At 43.0% G+C, this 19,570-nt stretch overlaps 1 protein-coding gene across 1 annotated transcript in view; it reads left to right on the top strand.

Annotated features, from left to right (window-relative positions):
- Positions 1 to 19,570, top strand: part of C2CD3 (C2 domain containing 3 centriole elongation regulator) — a 2,415,762-nt gene that overhangs the window by 854,883 nt on the left and 1,541,309 nt on the right. The window contains exon 16 of the mRNA XM_044072855.1: positions 14,689 to 14,820. Within this exon, the coding sequence (XP_043928790.1) occupies positions 14,689 to 14,820 (132 nt within the window). The remainder of the gene's footprint in view (positions 1 to 14,688; positions 14,821 to 19,570) is intronic.

The following is a 19,570-nucleotide window of genomic DNA, read 5'->3' as shown; positions in this document are numbered from 1 at the left end:
TACCAGAAATAGACTTATTTGCATCCCCACACAATCACCAACTGAAAAAATTCTGCACAAGGATGTACCACCCACTTGCTTGGAAGGTGGACTCCCTATCTTTCAGATGGAAAAACCTGACAGCATATGCATTCCCACCTCTTCCTTTGATGCACAAGGTGCTATTGAAGATCAAAGAAGACCGTCCAAGGATCATCCTGATAGCTGCAGACTGCCCAAGGCAACATTGGTACCCATTACTGAGGAGTATGTCTCGGGAACAAATATGGCTTCTGCCCCTAGTTCCCTTGCTGTTAACACAGAACAACTTCAAAACCCTGCATCCAAACCTGAAGACACTGCAGCTGGCTGCATGGAACATTGCATAAGACCAAATATCTCAAAGGGTTAAAGACATTATCTTGGAGGCTCGCAGACCCTCAACAAGAAAAAATTATTCAGCAAAATGGAAAAGATATCTCATTTGGAGTACAGCGAAAGGAGAGAATGTGTCACTGGTAAACATAGCTAACATCCTGGAATACTTGGCAGAGCTCTTCCACAACGGCCTGTCCTATTCTTCCATTAAGATTCATGCATCAGCCATTTCAGCAGAATACAACTTGGATCCTCCAGTCTTCTCACATCCTCTGCTCAGGCAGTTTCTGAGAGGAGTTAAAAATGTAAAACCACCTAGGAAGCCACCATTGCCAGCATGGGACTTGAACTTTGTGCTAGAAAAATTGACACTACCTCCTTTCGAACCAGCAGCAACAGCAGAATTACAATACTTATCATGGAAAACTGCTTTCCTGCTTGCAATCACTTCAGCAAGAAGGGTATCTGAGCTACAGGCATTAATAGCAGTACAGCCCTTCCTGATCTTCCATCAAGATAGAGTGTCCATGAGAACTAATCCTACTTTTATGCCAAAGGTGGTCTCCAGGGTATCTTTAAATCAAGCTATCCACCTACCTACATTCTTCCCCAACCCACAGAACAGGGAGAAAGACTGTTGCATACCTTGGATGTACATAGACAATTACGTTACTACCTGGACAGGACCAAGAGCAACAGAAAAACTGACCAGCTACTGGTAGCATATGCAACAGGAATGGAAGGAAAAGCAATTTCAAAACAGACAATCTCTAAGTGGATAGGAAATTGCATTAGATTTTGTTACTCCTACCATGGGAAGAAAACTCCAGAAAACATCAGGCCTCACTCTACAAGGGCTACAGCCACTACCACAGCTTTCTTACGAGGAGTGGCTACCACGGACATTTTAGAGGCTGCTACTTGGAGCTCCGTGCATACATTTGCCAAGCATTATAATTTACCTTTATACTCCAGATCCCGAGCAGGTTTTGCCACTGCTGTTTTGCAAGGGATCTTAACTACACCATAATCTTATTTCTCCTCCTCCCCCAGTTTGGCTATGGTATTCTACCCATTTGTAAGGACTGCAGATGCATCCATGAAGGACATAGTACAGTTTTGTACCTACCATAAATGTAGATGTCCGATAGGCATGCATCTGCAGTCAGGATTACCCACCCTCCTTCCCCTCTGTGGTACTCCTAGGGTATTTGCCCATCTTGTAGCTAGCTGGGCGAATCTATTATGGTGTATTTGTTTGTATATATGTACATACATGCTTATTTTTTGTTTGCTCTCTACTATTTGGAACCATTTGCATTTATCCAAATTTAGCCTTCCTAGAGGGCACCTGGCATCTGGAGCAAGAAACACTGAGGAAAATGGCGTCGGCTGATGCCTTTATACCCGAATAACTGCAGCTATGACGTCGGGTGAAGTGCGACACCAGCCGAGGCCAAACCCAGACTTTGGAATCCGGCCGACCGAAGGGCTGCCTGACGACAGGACAACCCATTTGTAAGGACTGCAGATGCATGCCTATCGGACATCTACATTTATGGTAGGTACAAAACTGTACTTTCTTACTTCTCCATAGGGTTGGCTTCTGAAATGCTGGTCCTTGTTGATGGAATGGCCTCTTTTTGGTTCCTAGTCTCCGAGAGTGTCCTTGTTTTTTGATCTTAGAACATAATCTGGGCAAGAGTAATTCTCTTCTCTTCCCCTTTGAGGGGCTGGAATGTAAAGCTGCCCTTCCTTGGATTTCTGGGGCAAAGACTGAACCAATCAACATCCCCATTTCTTCTGGTGGTAATTCATTAGTACCTAACAGAGTCAGCAAGAAAACCCTAGCCTCATTATGTTTGTTTCTAGCCCTCTTATTTGCCTCACCTGTCCTTACAAACCCGAGTTCTATACTGAAATCCAAACTATCCTCCTGTTACAACAAAGTAGCTAAATTTGCTACCAATGCTGTACATGCTCTCAGCTAGGTATGGCATACTAAGTATATTATCCTGAAAAATGCTGCGCATTAAAAACATATTGTCCTACACCCCACTAGGCATCTCCATTCATGTTAAATTTCTCCTAAGCACTACTGCAGCAAATAATTCATTGAGGGACTCACTATACTCCTGTTACACCTCCAAGCTCTGGAACCCCATCTTTATACAAGTAAAAAATGAATGAACTTCCAAGCTATAAAATCAAGCTCAAAAATACATTACCCAGTCCTGGTCCTGCTCATTTTCATCACCAGGTTAAGCCCTCAAGTCAAAGCACAAATTTTATTATTGCTCATCACAAGCGTTTTCCCCTCCTCTACCTGAATCCTCACACCACTAACAACGTTCTTTCCTGCACTTTAATTAATACTTTTTCTGAGAACTGTGTGAAATTCACTTGTTAATGCAAATGTACTGTGGTGGAGCTTTTCTGCCTGGGACCTTCGCTGAAAAATGGGCTATGCGCAGTTGGACTTTCCAGGTCAACAAATATAGGCAGCTAAATAAATTAAGTGGGCCTTTTCTGGCAGTCGAGTCCATTTGTGCCCTGAAATAAATATGAGTGAGTCTTGGTATCATTTCATTTGAAAGTATCAAAGATTTTATTGATATAAAGCTATTGCTGTTTGTTCTGAGACAATGTGGAAAACGTTTAAACGAGAAGAAAGAAATCAAGGCGTTATAACCTACAAATAATGTGCTCTACTTATGGCCTACTTAACAAGATTAAGCACCTATCAATTAATTTATTTTCTCCATAAATGTGTCCAAAGTCCTTGTCATGGACTGTGTCTGTCCCAGTGCCGATGGCATTGTCATGTGCCATTTCTTTTGTACCTTCAGCTGTTTAGAATTCATTCCATGCATGTTGTACCATGCACATTCCTAGACGTGATCATGTAGCAGTGTAGGATGTTTTTGTACAGTTCATATCTATTTAGAATTCATTCCATGCATGTTGTACTGTGCACATTCCTAGAAGTGATCATGTAGCTGTGTAAGCTGTTTTTCTACAGTTCATATCTATTTAGAATTCATTCCATGCATGTTGTACCATGCACATTCCTAGACGTGATCATGTAGCAGTGTAAGCTGTTTTTTTACAGTTCATATCTATTTAGAATTCATTCCATGCATGTTGTACCATGCACATTCCTAGACGTGATCATGTAGCAGTGTAGGATGTTTTTGTACAGTTCATATCTATTTAGAATTCATTCCATGCATGTTGTACCATGCACATTCCTAGAAGTGATCATGTAGCTGTGTAAGCTGTTTTTTTACAGTTCATATCTATTTAGAATTCATTCCATGCATGTTGTACCATGCACATTCCTAGAAGTGATCATGTAGCTGTGTAAGCTGTTTTTTTACAGTTCATATCTATTTAGAATTCATTCCATGCATGTTGTACTGTGCACATTCCTAGACGTGATCATGTAGCAGTGTAAGCTGTTTTTTTACAGTTCATATCTATTTAGAATTCATTCCATGCATGTTGTACCATGCACATTCCTAGACGTGATCATGTAGCAGTGTAGGATGTTTTTGTACAGTTCATATCTATTTAGAATTCATTCCATGCATGTTGTACCATGCACATTCCTAGACGTGATCATGTAGCAGTGTAGGATGTTTTTGTACAGTTCATATCTATTTAGAATTCATTCCATGCATGTTGTACTGTGCACATTCCTAGAAGTGATCATGTAGCAGTGTAGGATGTTTTTTTACAGTTCATATCTATTTAGAATTCATTCCATGCATGTTGTACCATGCACATTCCTAGAAGTGATCATGTAGCAGTGTAAGCTGTTTTTTTACAGTTCATATCTATTTAGAATTCATTCCATGCATGTTGTACCATGCACATTCCTAGACGTGATCATGTAGCAGTGTAGGATGTTTTTGTACAGTTCATATCTATTTAGAATTCATTCCATGCATGTTGTACTGTGCACATTCCTAGAAGTGATCATGTAGCTGTGTAAGCTGTTTTTGTACAGTTCATATCTATTTAGAATTCATTCCATGCATGTTGTACCATGCACATTCCTAGACGTGATCATGTAGCAGTGTAAGCTGTTTTTGTACAGTTCATATCTATTTAGAATTCATTCCATGTATGTTGTACTGTGCACATTCCTAGAAGTGATCATGTAGCAGGGTAAGATGTTTTTGTACAGTTCATTTATTTTCATGTTCAAGGATGTCTAGTATTAACTTGATTTCTATTTACAACATAGAAAAATACTTGTAAAAATCCATTTAGAAAGATAATGCACATTACATGCCCACATGAAACAGTAAAATGCCCATTAATACCAAACAGGTGCCTGGAATAATTTTGAGTCACCGTGGTTGAAGTACAGATTGCCAGAATATACCTTCAGAGATCACCGAAAATATATATTTTTATTTTTGCATGTGACCAAGCCTTTTCCCTACACCCCTACCCGACATGTGTAAGGAGAACCCTTGCTTATATATACAGACTTTGTGGTTCCACAGGAGTGGGGAAAAGTGCAGCCCGAAACATTGCCAGAAGTAGCTTTCAGCAATCTTTTTTTTTGACCAAACTGATTTTGTTGTGTGTTAAGTAACATGACGTGAAACCCCCTCCCCCCACGCCTTCATGACACCCTTTCACTCCAGGTAGGTAGCCCTGCTTCCTGTGCTTGTCATTTCCCCAGCAAGTTCCAGTATTGAAACCCCCCCCCCTCCATAACATCCTTTCACTCCAGGTAGGTAGCCCTGCTTCCTGTGCTTGTCATTTCCCCAGCAAGTTCCAGTATTGAACCCCCCCCCCTCCATGCCTTCATAACATCCTTTCACTCCAGGTAGGTAGCCCTGCTTCCTGTGCATGTCATTTCCCCAGCATGTTCCAGTATTGAAACCCCCTCCATGCCTTCATAACATCCTTTCACTCCAGGTAGGTAGCCCTGCTTCCTGTGCTTGTCATTTCCCCAGCATGTTCCAGTATTGAAATCCCCTCCATGCCTTCATAACATCCTTTCACTCCAGGTAGGTAGCCCTGCTTCCTGTGCATGTCATTTCCCCAGCATGTTCCAGTATTGAAACCCCCTCCATGCCTTCATAACATCCTTTCACTCCAGGTAGGTAGCCCTGCTTCCTGTGCATGTCATTTCCCCAGCATGTTCCAGTATTGAAACCCCCTCCATGCCTTCATAACATCCTTTCACTCCTAGTAGGTAGCCCTGCTTCATGTGCTTGTCATTTCCCCAACATGTTCCAGTATTGAAACCCCCTCCATGCCTTCATAACATCCTTTCACTCAGCATGTTCCAGTATTGAAACCCTCCATGCCTTCATAACATCCTTTCACTCCAGGTAGGTAGCCCTGCTTCCTGTGCATGTCATTTCCCCAGCATGTTCCAGTATTGAAACCCCCTCCATGCCTTCATAACATCCTTTCACTCCAGGTAGGTAGCCCTGCTTCCTGTGCATGTCATTTCCCCAGCATGTTCCAGTATTGAAACCCCCTCCATGCCTTCATAACATCCTTTCACTCCAGGTAGGTAGCCCTGCTTCCTGTGCATGTCATTTCCCCAGCATGTTCCAGTATTGAAATCCCCTCCATGCCTTCATAACATCCTTTCACTCCAGGTAGGTAGCCCTGCTTCCTGTGCTTGTCATTTCCCCAGCATGCTCTAGTATTGAAACCCCCTCCATGCCTTCATAACATCCTTTCACTCCAGGTAGGTAGCCCTGCTTCCTGTGCATGTCATTTCCCCAGGATGTTCCAGTATTGAACCCCCCTCCATGCCTTCATAACATCCTTTCACTCCAGGTAGGTAGCCCTGCTTCCTGTGCATGTCATTTCCCCAGCATGTTCCAGTATTGAAACCCCCTCCATGCCTTCATAACATCCTTTCACTCCTAGTAGGTAGCCCTGCTTCATGTGCTTGTCATTTCCCCAACATGTTCCAGTATTGAAACCCCGTCCATGCCTTCATAACATCCTTTCACTCCAGGTAGGTAGCCCTGCTTCCTGTGCATGTCATTTCCCCAGCATGTTCCAGTATTGAACCCCCCTCCATGCCTTCATAACATCCTTTCACTCCAGGTAGGTAGCCCTGCTTCCTGTGCATGTCATTTCCCCAGCATGTTCCAGTATTGAAACCCCCTCCATGCCTTCATAACATCCTTTCACTCCAGGTAGGTAGCCCTGCTTCCTGTGCATGTCATTTCCCCAGCACGTTCCAGTATTGAAACCCCCTCCATGCCTTCATAACATCCTTTCACTCCAGGTAGGTAGCCCTGCTTCCTGTGCTTGTCATTTTCCCAGCATGTTCCAGTATTGAAACCCCCTCCATGCCTTCATAACATCCTTTCACTCCTAGTAGGTAGCCCTGCTTCATGTGCTTGTCATTTCCCCAACATGTTCCAGTATTGAAACCCCCTCCATGCCTTCATAACATCCTTTCACTCCAGGTAGGTAGCCATGCTTCCTGTGCTTGTCATTTCCCCAGCATGTTCCTGTATTGAAACCCCCTCCATGCCTTCATAACATCCTTTCACTCCAGGTAGGTAGCCCTGCTTCCTGTGCATGTCATTTCCCCAGCATGTTCCAGTATTGAAACCCCCTCCATGCTTTCATAACATCCTTTCACTACAGGTAGGTTGCCCTGCTTCCTGTGCTTGTCATTTCCCCAGCATGTTCCAATATTGAAACCCCCTCCATGCCTTCATAACATCCTTTCACTCCAAGTAGGTAACCCTGCTTCCTGTGCTTGTCATTTCCCCAGCATTTTCCAGTATTGAAACCACCTCCATGCCTTCATAACATCCTTTCACTCCAGGTAGGTAGCCCTGCTTCCTGTGCTTGTCATTTCCCCAGCATGTTCCAGTATTTGGTTGACCTTGGGAAGTTCAATGTAGGGTCACGCTGGGCCGCATATAGTTTGGGTCATTTGTGGCTGTGTTTCTTCTCTAACCATTGGCTACATGGACGTCTTCCTTACAGAATTATCTGAGGTGTTGGGGGCTTGAGCTCCCTACTCTCAGACCCTATGGGAACTGGGGACAGTATTGATGTCTGAGGCTGACTAATTCCAACAACTGGGGAGTGGTTTCTTCCACTGTCACTTGTCCTCATTGGAGGGCAGTCATTGGGGATATGGTGGCTTGATTGGGGTCTCTCTGAATCTGTGAGTGTATTATGGGCTGTCTCTACTTCACCTTTATCCTGAGATCCTAATTGGGATGATGCATTCCTATTCTGGAAGTGGTGACTTGTTGCCACCCCTTGGCTGTTCTAGGCAGCCCATCTCCCTTGGAAGCCTTATTTGATGGAATTCCTGCATTTGGATCATCATGGTGGAATGTGCTGCAGTGTCCTGTCCTTTGGCCAGACATCCGTGATCCAGTTTGTGTGTGTGTGTTTGTGTGTGCATGCATTTTTGTTTGAGCATTCATGTGGAAATAGGATGGCACAGCTGTTGTGGCTGGACCAGGGCTGGTTCTTTAGAGATGGTACCTTTTAGAGGCAGGTACTGCTAAATTTTGAGAGATCATGATTCCTCCCTTCCTGCTACAGTAGCAGGGCAGGAATAAAGTTATGTCCTTTTCTTAGCATAGTCCCTTCTTTTATTCAGTGACATTGTTTTTGCCTCCTGATCCTCCCAATGGGTGCCAGAGGTTGACTTGGGAACATCTGTGGTCCAGATCAGGGGGTTATTTCCTTTGGTAGGTGACTTTAGCTGAAGGTCCAGCCTCCATGTGTCATGTAAACAAAGCCTACTTTCTTCTGTGTCATGATGAATTTTATAAGTGTTACAGAGAGATTGTGGACTTATGCTCTTTTGCTTTGAATCCACAGCATGGACCAGCATTTGTCTTGTACTTGTTCTCTGCCAAGAGACAAGACTGAGGCCCACTTCTAGCTCTTCAAGCAACCATCTCTTAGGGAGAGCATCTGTCTTTCTTATAGTCTTCAACTTTATGTTGTACAGTCTTGCCTGTCTCCTGTTTGGCCTTGGCCTAGAGGTATGTTAGTTCATGCTTGGATGATTTCCTGTCCTTGTGACTTTGCCTTCTCTTTATATCCTAGTTCCCTTGACCTTAAGGTAATCTACCTTCCCATTCTCATTGAAGCACAGCACCCCTGATGTTCTTCGTTCCACATTGCTGCAGTCCTTACTATTGGGTAGTCCGCTGTCCAGTCGGCCCGAATACCAGAGTATATGGCTGACGTCGGTCAGGGCGCATTAGACGTCAGGGTACTAATGCGCATGACCGGCGCCATATCCTCAGTCTTTTTGCCGCATGGTCCGATGCAGAAGCAGTTTTGCGAGTGCAGGTTGGCGTTCTGAAATATTTCCGAAACCGGAGTTTCAGACCGAATCAGAGTTGGCTAAGTACCCGTTGGGAACATTTTGTTTTTCTTGCCTCAGTATTTAACCGGATGTCAGAAAAAGTGAATAACTGTATTTCTTGTGGGAAACAGATACCTCATAGGGATTACCATACCTTGTGTATACCTTGTTTAGGGCCTGAGCACGACGTTGTTGGATGCCGCTCTTGTGCTAGGTTTAACAAACGCACTATTAAGAGGAGGTTAGACTGTGCCAGGTTAGTGTTTGGGAAGCGTTGCAATTATAAAATGCCGTCGGATGCTCCGGCGCCCAAGCGCAAGGACAAAACAGCGAAGCCTAGGGTTGATGAACCGGCAGTCCCGGACGTCGGTTCTTTAGAAGGCTCAGTGGAACCAGAGGTTTTGCCAGGAGTTTCTATGGAGTCTCAGGCAGAAACTTTACTGTTACAGGATGTGCCTTCTCAGGAGGTAGGCCAGGCTGAGGGGGCTTCTCAGGTAACTGTTCTTCCCTCTCTTCCCAAGGTAGTTAGAGCCTCCTTCTGTTGCCAAAACTTCTTTAAGAGGTAGGCCAAGTTCAGCTTCAGTGGGGGCTTCTCCTAGCATTTCGTGTTCTGTACCTAGGAAACATATGCTTAAAATGGCAGAAGATTTGATTACTATGATTAGAGGTTCTATGCCCCCTCCTGATAAGAGGCCTAGGGTGGAACCGAGTTTGATAGTTTTGAACAGTGTTCAGAGGCTTCTGAGTCTTCTGCGGAAGATTTGCAGGAGTATCCTCCTTATTCTGATTCTGATGTGGATGATTCCACTCCTACGGCTTCTCCTCCTGAGGATTTCTCATTTTCAGAGACTCTGCATTCCATGAGGGAGCACTTTAAATGGGAAGGCCAGGATTACTCTGATTCCAGGAAAAGGCTTAGGGAATTCTTGTTTTACCCCAGCATAGGCCCTTAGCTATACCTCCTGTGTTGAATGTGGTGGAAGATGTTTTTGCAGAGGCTTCCTGAACCCTGACTCTTTGCCTCCTGCTCCTGTTAAACCTGATAGGTACTATAGGGTGCCCAAGCTCATAAGTATTTGTTTAAGAGTCCTAGGGCGGACCCAGAAACTGTTTCTCAGGGGCCTAAAGGTGTTAAGGCCTCTGTGGTTAAAATCCTGTTCCCACTGATAAAGAGGCAAGGGCTTTGGATAGGTGGGGAAAGAAAGTGTATACTTCTTCCACTCTAGCCATGAGAGCGTTGAATTGTCAGTTTCACATGCTAAAATATCAAAATTATCTCCTTTCACAATTGAAATCTAAGGTGGATGCTTTGGCGGAAGGTATTGAGTGTAAAGAGTTGCTGGATTTGGTTCATGTGTCTGAACAAGTGGGTAAGCATTCTTTGCAATGTGGTTTTGATGCTGTACAGGCCTCCTCGAGGGTGGCTGCCACTAGTTCTGTTCTTCGAGGCATGCCTGGTTGAGGGATCAGAATTTAGCTGAGCATGTTAAGACAAGGATTTTGGATGCTCCTTTACAGTCTGATGTGTTGTTTGGTTCGCCTGTGGAAGCAGTTTTAAAGAAAATGGAGGACAAAGCTAAGTCTATGCAAACTGTTAAAGATTTTTGCAGGTGCAGCCACCAAGTTTAGTAGAAATTGGCCTGCTAAGGGGTGGACATATCCTGCTTATGATTCCCAGTCTAGGGGTAGGTCTAGACGTGGTAGGGGCAGAGCTCAAGGTTCTTTTAGGCCTAGAACAGGGAGTTCACCTGCTCAGACTTCTGGTGAGGGCAGGGGTCAGTCCTTTCGTAAACAGACCCAATGACTTGCCTTTTCAGCTGCCAGTAGATTCTCGTCTGGCAGCTCCTTTGGGAGGAAGACTGTCTCTTTTCAAAGAAAATTGGGATTTAATTACTCAAGACAGATGGGTGTTGGATATCATTCACCACGGTTACAGGTTTTATTTCCATACATTGCCCCCTTTCAAAGGCATGCCAGACGTTCCTCCTCCTCAAAGAAAAGAGGCTCACAAGCAAATTTCTCAGTTACTCCAGATGGGGGCCATTCAGCCAGTCCCTGTATCAGAAAGGGGCCTAGGATTTTATTCTCGCCTGTTCCTAGTACCAAAGAAGGGGAACACGTGGAGACCAATTTTGGATTTATCTCTCCTCAACACTTATCTGGACATTCCCAAGTTCAAGATGTTGACGTTACAACAGCTTTTACCTCTGCTGGGCAAAGATCACTGGATGGTAACTTTAGATCTCAAGGTAGCTTACCTTCATGTGCCTATAAGGCTAAGTTGCAGGAAGTATCTGCGTTTCGTGCTGAAAATTCTCATTATCAGTTCTCTGCATTGCCCTTTGGCTTATCTACTGCGCCCTGAGTATTCACAAAGGTTCTGGCTCCAGTGATAGCTTACTTCAGGCTACAAGGAATTCAAATCTATCCTTACTTGGACGACTGCCTGATTCTGGCTCAAGAAAAGGAAGACCTTCTACAGCATCTGGAATATGTTATAGCAGTGCTAAGATGCCTAGGGTATTCTGTGAACGAAATAAAGTCCAGTCTAGTACCCTCTCAAGACATGTGCTTTCTGGGTGTGAGACTGAATACAGCAGCCCAGATGGCCTTTTTAACCCCGGACAAACAAAAGAGTCTATCACCTTACTTCCATCAACTATCTCATCAGTCCGTGCTGACTGCAAGGACAGTCCTTCAAGCATTAGGGTTCATGGCATCTTGTATTCTGGTGCTTCCCAATGCCAAACTGCATATGAGGAAGCTACAATGGTATCTCAAAATGTATGGACACAGCACTGCCAGGATTTGGACACTGTCATTCAAATAATACCTTGCCTTCAAAAAGAATTTTTGTGGTGGGCTCAGGAATGTCACCTAAACAAGGGACTCTCTGTGACCCGGCCAGAGGCGAGTCAGATTTTAACGACAGATGCCTCGGACATTGCTTGGGAGCTCATCTAAATGGAAAGTGGATACAAGACAAGTGGCCTGCCAGACTACAGCATCTACATATCAACATGAAGGAGATGTTAGCAGTCCAGTTTGCATTAATGGCTTTCAAGGAGTTACTTCTTCCAGGGCAGGTGTTGATTCTAACAGACAACACAACTGTCATGTGGTACATCAACAAGCAAGGGGAACACATTCTTATCCTCTATGCAGGCAAGCAATGATTTTATGGGAGACTGCGCTAAGCTTGCAACTAACTCTTCAGGCAAGGTTTCTGCCAGGAGCACAGAACTCCTTATCAGATGTGTTAAGCAGACAAATCATGGATCCCCACAGTGGAAACTGGATCTTCATGTATTTCAGAAATTGACAGTGTCATGGGGAACTCCAGACATAGATCTGTTCGCTTCTCCACTAAACCACCAGCTGCCAAAGTTTTGCACAAAGGGGTTTCATCGCACAGCTTGGAAAGTGGATGCTCTGTCTTTCAGTTGGAAAAACCTTCATGTGTATGCCTTTCCACCTCTGCCTCTTCTTCCAAAGGTGCTATTAAAAGTCAGACAAGACAAGCCAAGGATGATTTTGATAGCTCCAGATTGGCCTCGGCAACACTGGTACCCACTACTAAGGAGTCTGGTAAGGAAGCCTCCATGGCCTTTACCTTTGATTCCTCATCTGTTATCTCAGAAGGACGGTCATCTGCTCAATGTCAAGCTTCACTCTCTTCATCTAACAGCCTGGCATATTCTGTGTTGAAACACAGCAGGTCTCAACTTCCTCAACAAGTTTTAAATGTGATTATGGAAGCTAGAAGACCTAGTACAAGGAAAGTGTACGCAGAAAAATGGAAGAGATTTTTATTTTGGAGTACAGCAAAGAATTTGGAGATTTCTGAGCCTAATTTGAGTGTGGCTCTTCAATATCTTACTGAGTTATTGGACAAAGGTTTGTCCTTCTCTTCCATTAAGATTCATGCTGCAGCAATTTCAGCTCACTATGATTGTGACCCACCATTGTTTTCGCATCCTTTGTTCAAGCAGTTTCTTAGAGGGGCAAAGAATATGAGACCCCCATTAGAGCTCCTACTCCTGCTTGGGATCTCAATTTTGTGTTGGAAAAACTTACTCTACAACCTTTTGAGCCTGCGGCTACTGCTGAATTGAAATACTTGTCATGGAAGACTGCTTTTCTGTTGGCTATTACTTCTGAAGAAGGGTGTCTGAGTTGCAGGCCCTTATGGCAGTAGAGCCCTTTTGATTTTCCATAAGGATAGGGTATCATTACTAATCCTTTCTTTATGCCTAAGGTGGTTTCTAGTGTGGCTTTAAACCAAACTATTCATTTGCCTACTTTTATGCAGACCCCAAAATAAAGGGGAAAAGATTTTGCACACTTTAGATGTACACAGGCAATTGCGTTATTATTTAAGCAGGACTAAGGATTTTAGGCAGTCTCAGCAGTTGTTTGTTTCTTTTGCTTTGAGTTCAGGGCAAGCCTGTGTCAAAACAAACTATTTCTAGGTGGATTGGGTTTTGCATTGCATTTTGTTATTCCCATCATGGCAAGGAGATTCCAGCTGGGATTAGGCCTCATTCCACTAGGGCTACTGCCACTTCAACAGCATTTCTAAGGGGTGGCAACTAAGGATATTTTGGAGGCAGCTACTTGGAGTTCAGTGCATACTTTCTCTAAGCATTATCACCTTCCTCTCTACTCTAAGTCTAGGGCTGGTTTTGCCACAGCTGTTTTGCAAGGCATGTTGTCAGCTCCTACTTCTTTATGATTTGCCAGCCTCCCTTACCTCTGCTTTGGGATTCTACCCAATAGTAAGGACTGCGGCAATGCGGAGCGAAGAACATAGTACAGTTTTGTACCTACCATAAATGTAGATGTTCGAGGATCCACATTGCTGCAGTCCAATTTACCTCCTTCCCTCTGTGTTTAGGGGTGGTTGTGTAGGTGAAGTTATATGTTGATATTTTTGTATATATTTTTGTATATATTGTACATAATTTTGGTGCAGGTATTTTGGGCCTTGTCTTTTTAGGGTCTTCTGACATCTGGGGCAAGAAAAGACTGAGGATATGGCGTCGGTCATGCATTAGTACCCTGGCGTACTGACGTCAGTCTAATGCGCCCTGACCGACGCCAGCCATACTCTGGTATTCGGGCCGACTGGACAGCGGACTACCCAATAGTAAGGACTGCAGCAATGTGGATCCTCGAACATCTACATTTATGGTAGGTACAAAACTGTACTTTCTTACTCCTCCTGAGAAGGTTTCTGTCCCAGGATAGGTCCTTTCTACTAGCTAATTCTGGTAAATTGGAGGTAGAGGAATGTCCGGTTCCACCATTTCTCCTGTGTGGTGCTGTTTTCCAGACAGGCTGTCTCAGAAGTAGTTGGTTGCAGAATGGTCAAACTGGTACTTTGTCCCTGGAAAAAAAAGTGCATCTAAACCTGAGGCCAGAATCAAATGATCTGTGAAGAGCATGTTCCTTGATGGGTCATCAAAACCTTTCCTCTTTGTTCTTTGAGATGGACAGACTTTTCCATTACAGTTCTCTTAAAGTTGAATGAGTGTGCACTTTTGTATATCATTTGTTGGTAGAAGTACCAAGTCTTCATTGTTGTTTTTGATTTGCAGGTGGGAGATACCCAAAGGCAAGGGAGGCGAATTGGCTGATGCAGGGGATGAGTACATTTATTTAGTGGTTGTGTGACATCATGGCACTCATTGATCCCCAAGTGAGGAAGTTTCTGGATAAAGGGTACTGATCAGTTGAGAGAATAGTCCCAAACATAGGACCCATCAAGGCAAAGTTCCTTTTTTCATAGATCAACTGTTATGGTTTGTAAAATGTTATGTTAGCAGCTATTTTTGTTTACTTGTAATTCTCTTAACTGGCTGGGCTCAGGTGTCACATTTTCTTTCCTGCAGTTAAGAATTTTGTGAAGGCAGAATTATTGTAAGCCTTTTTTGTGTATGTGTGTAAGTTACTAAGACAGCTGCTGTTGTGTTCTATTCCAATAGCCATTTCATATTGGCACAGCCATGCTCCCACTGCGGGATGTCGTTCAGTCTGAGCTACTAAGTTTGACTAGAGAGCTTCCTGTGCAAAGGTCAGATGAGGGAACAGAACAAGAGGCGCTCGGACCTTTAAAGGTATGTAGCTACAATACCTAGTAAAGTAGAGCTTTGCAGTACTGTTACAACATACTGTAACAGATGTTTAAGCAATTATTTTGCAATCAGAAACCTATACCATATATTGTTACTTTTGGTTGATATCCTTGCATTTACCTTATGCGTGTAAATAAGGTCATTTAGCAGCTTGAACTGAGCATTATTTTATTTTAATTATTTTTTCAATATCTATATATTTCATTAACTTTAGTTAAAACATTTGTATTGCAACCTTTTGTTTCGGCAAACTTTTTGTCTCAGGCTACATTTATTTATTTATTCTTTATTTAACATTTGTTTACCGGGAAAGTCCAACTTGGAATGAAGCCAATTTTCAGCAGAGGCACAGGGAGAAACACTCCAGACGCATGTCTTTGTACATGCCATTTTTAATTGTAATACTTGCAAGTTCGTAGAAGGCTACTAGGATAATGGCCCTAGAGTCCTTACAGGTCTAGCCATTTTTATCCTGAGTTATCCCAATTTTTGGTCATTAGGTGAGTGATGTTCACAGAAGCAAGGGTCTGTGGTAGTTAATATCAACTTCCTCTGTCCAGTAGGGACAAGGGCACATCCTAGGAGTGAATTTGCAGTCATTCATCTGTTAATCTAGGTTATGTTTGAAGAAGGTCAGGGAGGGGGCTTGTTCCAGAGAAGTGGCAGTCTCTGGGAGATGTATCTATCTGTCCAGCATGACCTGTTCATGTCAGAGGCTAGGTAAAGATTCCTGGAGGGGAGACTCACAAGGTGGTTGTGTACTGATCAACAGCTTACCTTCAGCTCTCCCAGTGTGAAAACAGAAACTCGGAAGAGAAAGCCAATGGGCTTAAATTTCAGTAACTGGAAAAAAAGAAATATAGAGGACCTGAAAAAAATCAGCTACAAAAGGTGATGAAAAAACACTGACTGGAAAAAGTACTGCAGCTGTTCAACAGAAAGCAGTGCAAGCTCCAGACATGACGTCCAGTAACCTAGAGGAAAGTATAAGGCAACTGCACAAAGAACTAGTTAAAATAAATGACACAATGATGAAATATATCAACTCAAATAAAAGGCTGTAAAAATGGAAAAAGCTTTAAACAGATATTCCAATAAGATGATGGAACTACAAAAATCAGAGGTTGAAATGAAGAAAAGGCTGGCTGAATATGAGACTGCTCAAGAAGAGACGTTTCAAAAATAATAGAATTAGAGGACAGAACACACAGGGAAAACCTGAGATTTTCTGCTGTACCAGAGAAGCTGGAAGGAGCAGACTGTATTAATTGTATGAAGGCCCAAATAAGCAACTGGACTGGTATTCCACAGCAGGAGTTATTAATTGAAATGGCACTTAATGTGTATGCTCCAAACCATTAGAAAGCAACCTGGACTTTTAATAGTAAAGATGCAATCCTACCAGCAGGAGGAGTTGATTCTGACAAAACTTTCAGAACGAGAAAGTATTAAAAGTGGTTGACAGCAGAATGTTTGTGGAGAATGATTACTCACTGTACACCAGGCAGAAGAGGATTAAATGCATTTCACTGGAATGTTGAGAAGCAGTTGTAAGAAAAATATTATTTCCTGGAGGGTCAAAATAATTTTTTGGAGGGACAAAATCATTTTTGATGCAGTACATGCTATGGAGGAAATACAAAAGTTTATCCAGCAAAAAGTAAGTTGTGAAACAGGAGGAGAGTTTGCTTCTTGTTCTTCTAGTAATAAAGACCACAGAGACACTGTGCCAGTGAAACGTTTTCCAATGTTTCAGTGGAAAATCCATGAGAGAAGGAAGAAAGCACAAGAGTTGACTAGAAGAATCGAGAATATGTTGGAAATGAAGCAGAGACAGAATTTGGGAGATGAACATGAATAAAACCAGCAACTTAGAAATTGAGAAACTTGAGATTACAAAGCAATAGATATATTTGTGAAACAAAAGAACAAAAAAATCTGTAAATATTGGACTTTTTTGACTGTTAAAATTGTAGGGGACTCTAAAGCATATGCCCTACTTCATGTCATTAATGTTCAGAAAAATGCTTAGAAGAGGGGAAGAGGAGGAAGAAAGATAACTAAGTAAACATTTTGTTCTTAAAAATAATTTTATAGTGCATGATTTTCTTTGCTTGCTTTAAAGTAAAGTTTTCTCAGTTATATTTAAGTGTAATGGAAATACGAATGTAAACAGGCACGCCTGTTTTTTTTTTCTTTTTCTCCCTTCTCTCTTTCTCTTTGTTCAGTTTTAAGAAATGTAGGCACTACTGTGAGATGAAAAGTCTGGTCAACTGAGCATGACAAAAGAAAAATGGATGTACTTTTTCTCATTCTTGCATGGGGGAATGACTGGATTAAGGTCATTACTTTGATCTAGTAATACATTTTTAAGAGAAAGCAAGAAAAAAGAACAATGCAAATTATAAACCTTTTTTTCTAGTAGATAATGTATGCTTTAGTAGCAACTTTGTATCTGGTCCTCGTGTCTCTATGGAGGCAATCTGATAAAGAGAAATGGCTAGGAGATGATGTTTTCTGAAAGCATTCAAGTGTTCTCCTATCTGAGAGAGCTATAAAAATAAGACCAATCCAGAGAGCTGTTAGATGTACAGGCTGTACCATGAGTCTTAGCATTGATAACCTATCTTTTAGGTTAATCGAAGTCGGTGAGTATGGCTGTCAGTTTTGGACAGTTTTTCCTATTAGGAGGCTAAAGTTTCAATATTTGAAGTTGTACATAGTTTTGTGTGTTAGTATTAAGTTAATAGATTTTGGGGGGTGTTGGGAGTGTTTTTATTTGAAGACTTTCAATAAAATAAAAAAAGTTTTGTAAGATGCGATATAGGCTCAACTAGATATGACAGTAAGCAACTGTATAAAAGATCAATGTGCCAAACAGTGTATGCATGTAAAAGCAAAAGCTCTCTCTAAAGGCGGTGGGGTGTCCATATCCTTAAAGGATACGCACACCTCTAGACTGGTAGCCCAGCATATTGCATCCGAGATATTTCAGGTACAACTAATACTGACTAAGTCAGTAATACAAGTCATAGCCTGCTACAGAACCCCAAACATGTCCCTAGACTCTCACTCCAAGTTCCTAAGCATCCTGGAATCTATCACAGTCCAACCCAATACTCTCATACTGGGTGACTTCAACTACCCGTCCATCAACTGGGAAAACTGTTCAAATACCAATGTACAGGTCCAATGCTTTCTGGAATTTATCAATTCCAATGCCCTGGACAAGCTCATTCTGACCCCCACTAGAGGAAGCAACATCCTTGACCTGGTTATCACCAACGTGGAAGACCATTGCTCCACACTTGTAGTCAATTCCTTCCTGGTTAAATCTGACCACAAACTGATTACTGTGGAAATTTACATTTCACCTACACCCCCTGCCAAGGTGACCACTCTGAAAAAACTTCTCTAAAGCTGACTTTAGGACCCTAAAAACAGAGGTGGCTAACTTCTCGGCACCCATGCCAGTGGAAAATAGCTGCATGACTGCCGAGTCATACACCAATGTGCACTGTACGAGCATGTACACAAATGCATGGACCTTGCCATACCAAATAGAACTAAGACACACTCCTCCAAAAAAAGGAAGCCAGTCTGGTGGTCTCCAGCCATCAGTAAACTCTACAACAGAAGGAAGAAACTGTTGCAGAAAAAAATGAAGTCACAAGACTGGAAAAACCTCCTTATCAGTCTCAACAAAAAGCTGAGATCCCTTACCAGATCGTCTAAAGCCAGCTATCAAGGCAGAATTGCGGCTGACAACAAAAACAACCACAAAGCCTTCTGTAGCTATATCAGAAACCTCCAAGGCAGTACTCAGATTTGCTCTGAGTTATTGCACAATGGCACGTCCTATACTGAGCCAACAGATATAGCCAACCTACTGGCCGACAGATTCAGTGCCAACTTTACCGCTCCCCCCCCCCAGGGCCCTATCACAATACCAGAAGAAGGCCTGGTACCCGCCATTTCTGTGGCACAGGTAGAAGCTGCATTGTCTAAAGCCAAGGATACAGCATCCATGGGACCTGATAATATCCCTGGCTGCATCCTACATGAGCTACAAAACAAACTGGCACACACATCTGTGTGCCCTGTTCATTCACAGCCTTACCTCAGGCTACGTCCCTAACGAATGGTGCACAGTTACAGTCATCCTGCTCCGTAAAGGGAGAGCAACTACAGACCCTGGGAACTATCGCCCCAGTCACCTGATGAGTCTGGTATGCAAAGCTCTGGAGCGCATCATCATGGACCTGCGTAATAAAGATATAGGCAATTTCCAAACTCTTGACCCCACACAGTTTGGCTATGTCAAGGAGAGATCCTGCCTGATGTACCTGGTTGACTTCGAGGCAGTCACCAAGGCTGTGGATGAGGGTAAGGCATGCATATAGCCTACCTCGACCTAACCAAGGCCTTTGATACCATTTCCCACTCAGATATCATTGATAAACTCACCAAACTAGGCATCAGTCCTTACATCATTACGTGGGTTGCAAATTGGCTCACAGACAAGACTCACAGAGTGAAAGTTGCAGATTCCAAGTCAGACTGTCGACCAGTCACGAGTGGAATCCCACAGGGCTCAGTCCTGGGCCCTTTCCTGTTTGGCATCTACTTCTCAGATGTCCAGGCCAACACAGAAGGACTCTGGCTGACCAAGTTCTCTGATGACTGCAAACTAGGAGTCGTTATCAACTCCCCAAGTGATGCAAACATCCTA

This window comes from Protopterus annectens, chromosome 5.part1, assembly GCF_019279795.1.
Source record: "Protopterus annectens isolate FY-2018-M chromosome 5.part1, PAN1.0, whole genome shotgun sequence".
Taxonomy (NCBI): Eukaryota; Metazoa; Chordata; order Ceratodontiformes; family Protopteridae; genus Protopterus; species Protopterus annectens.
This window is presented reverse-complemented; position numbering and strand designations above follow the sequence as displayed.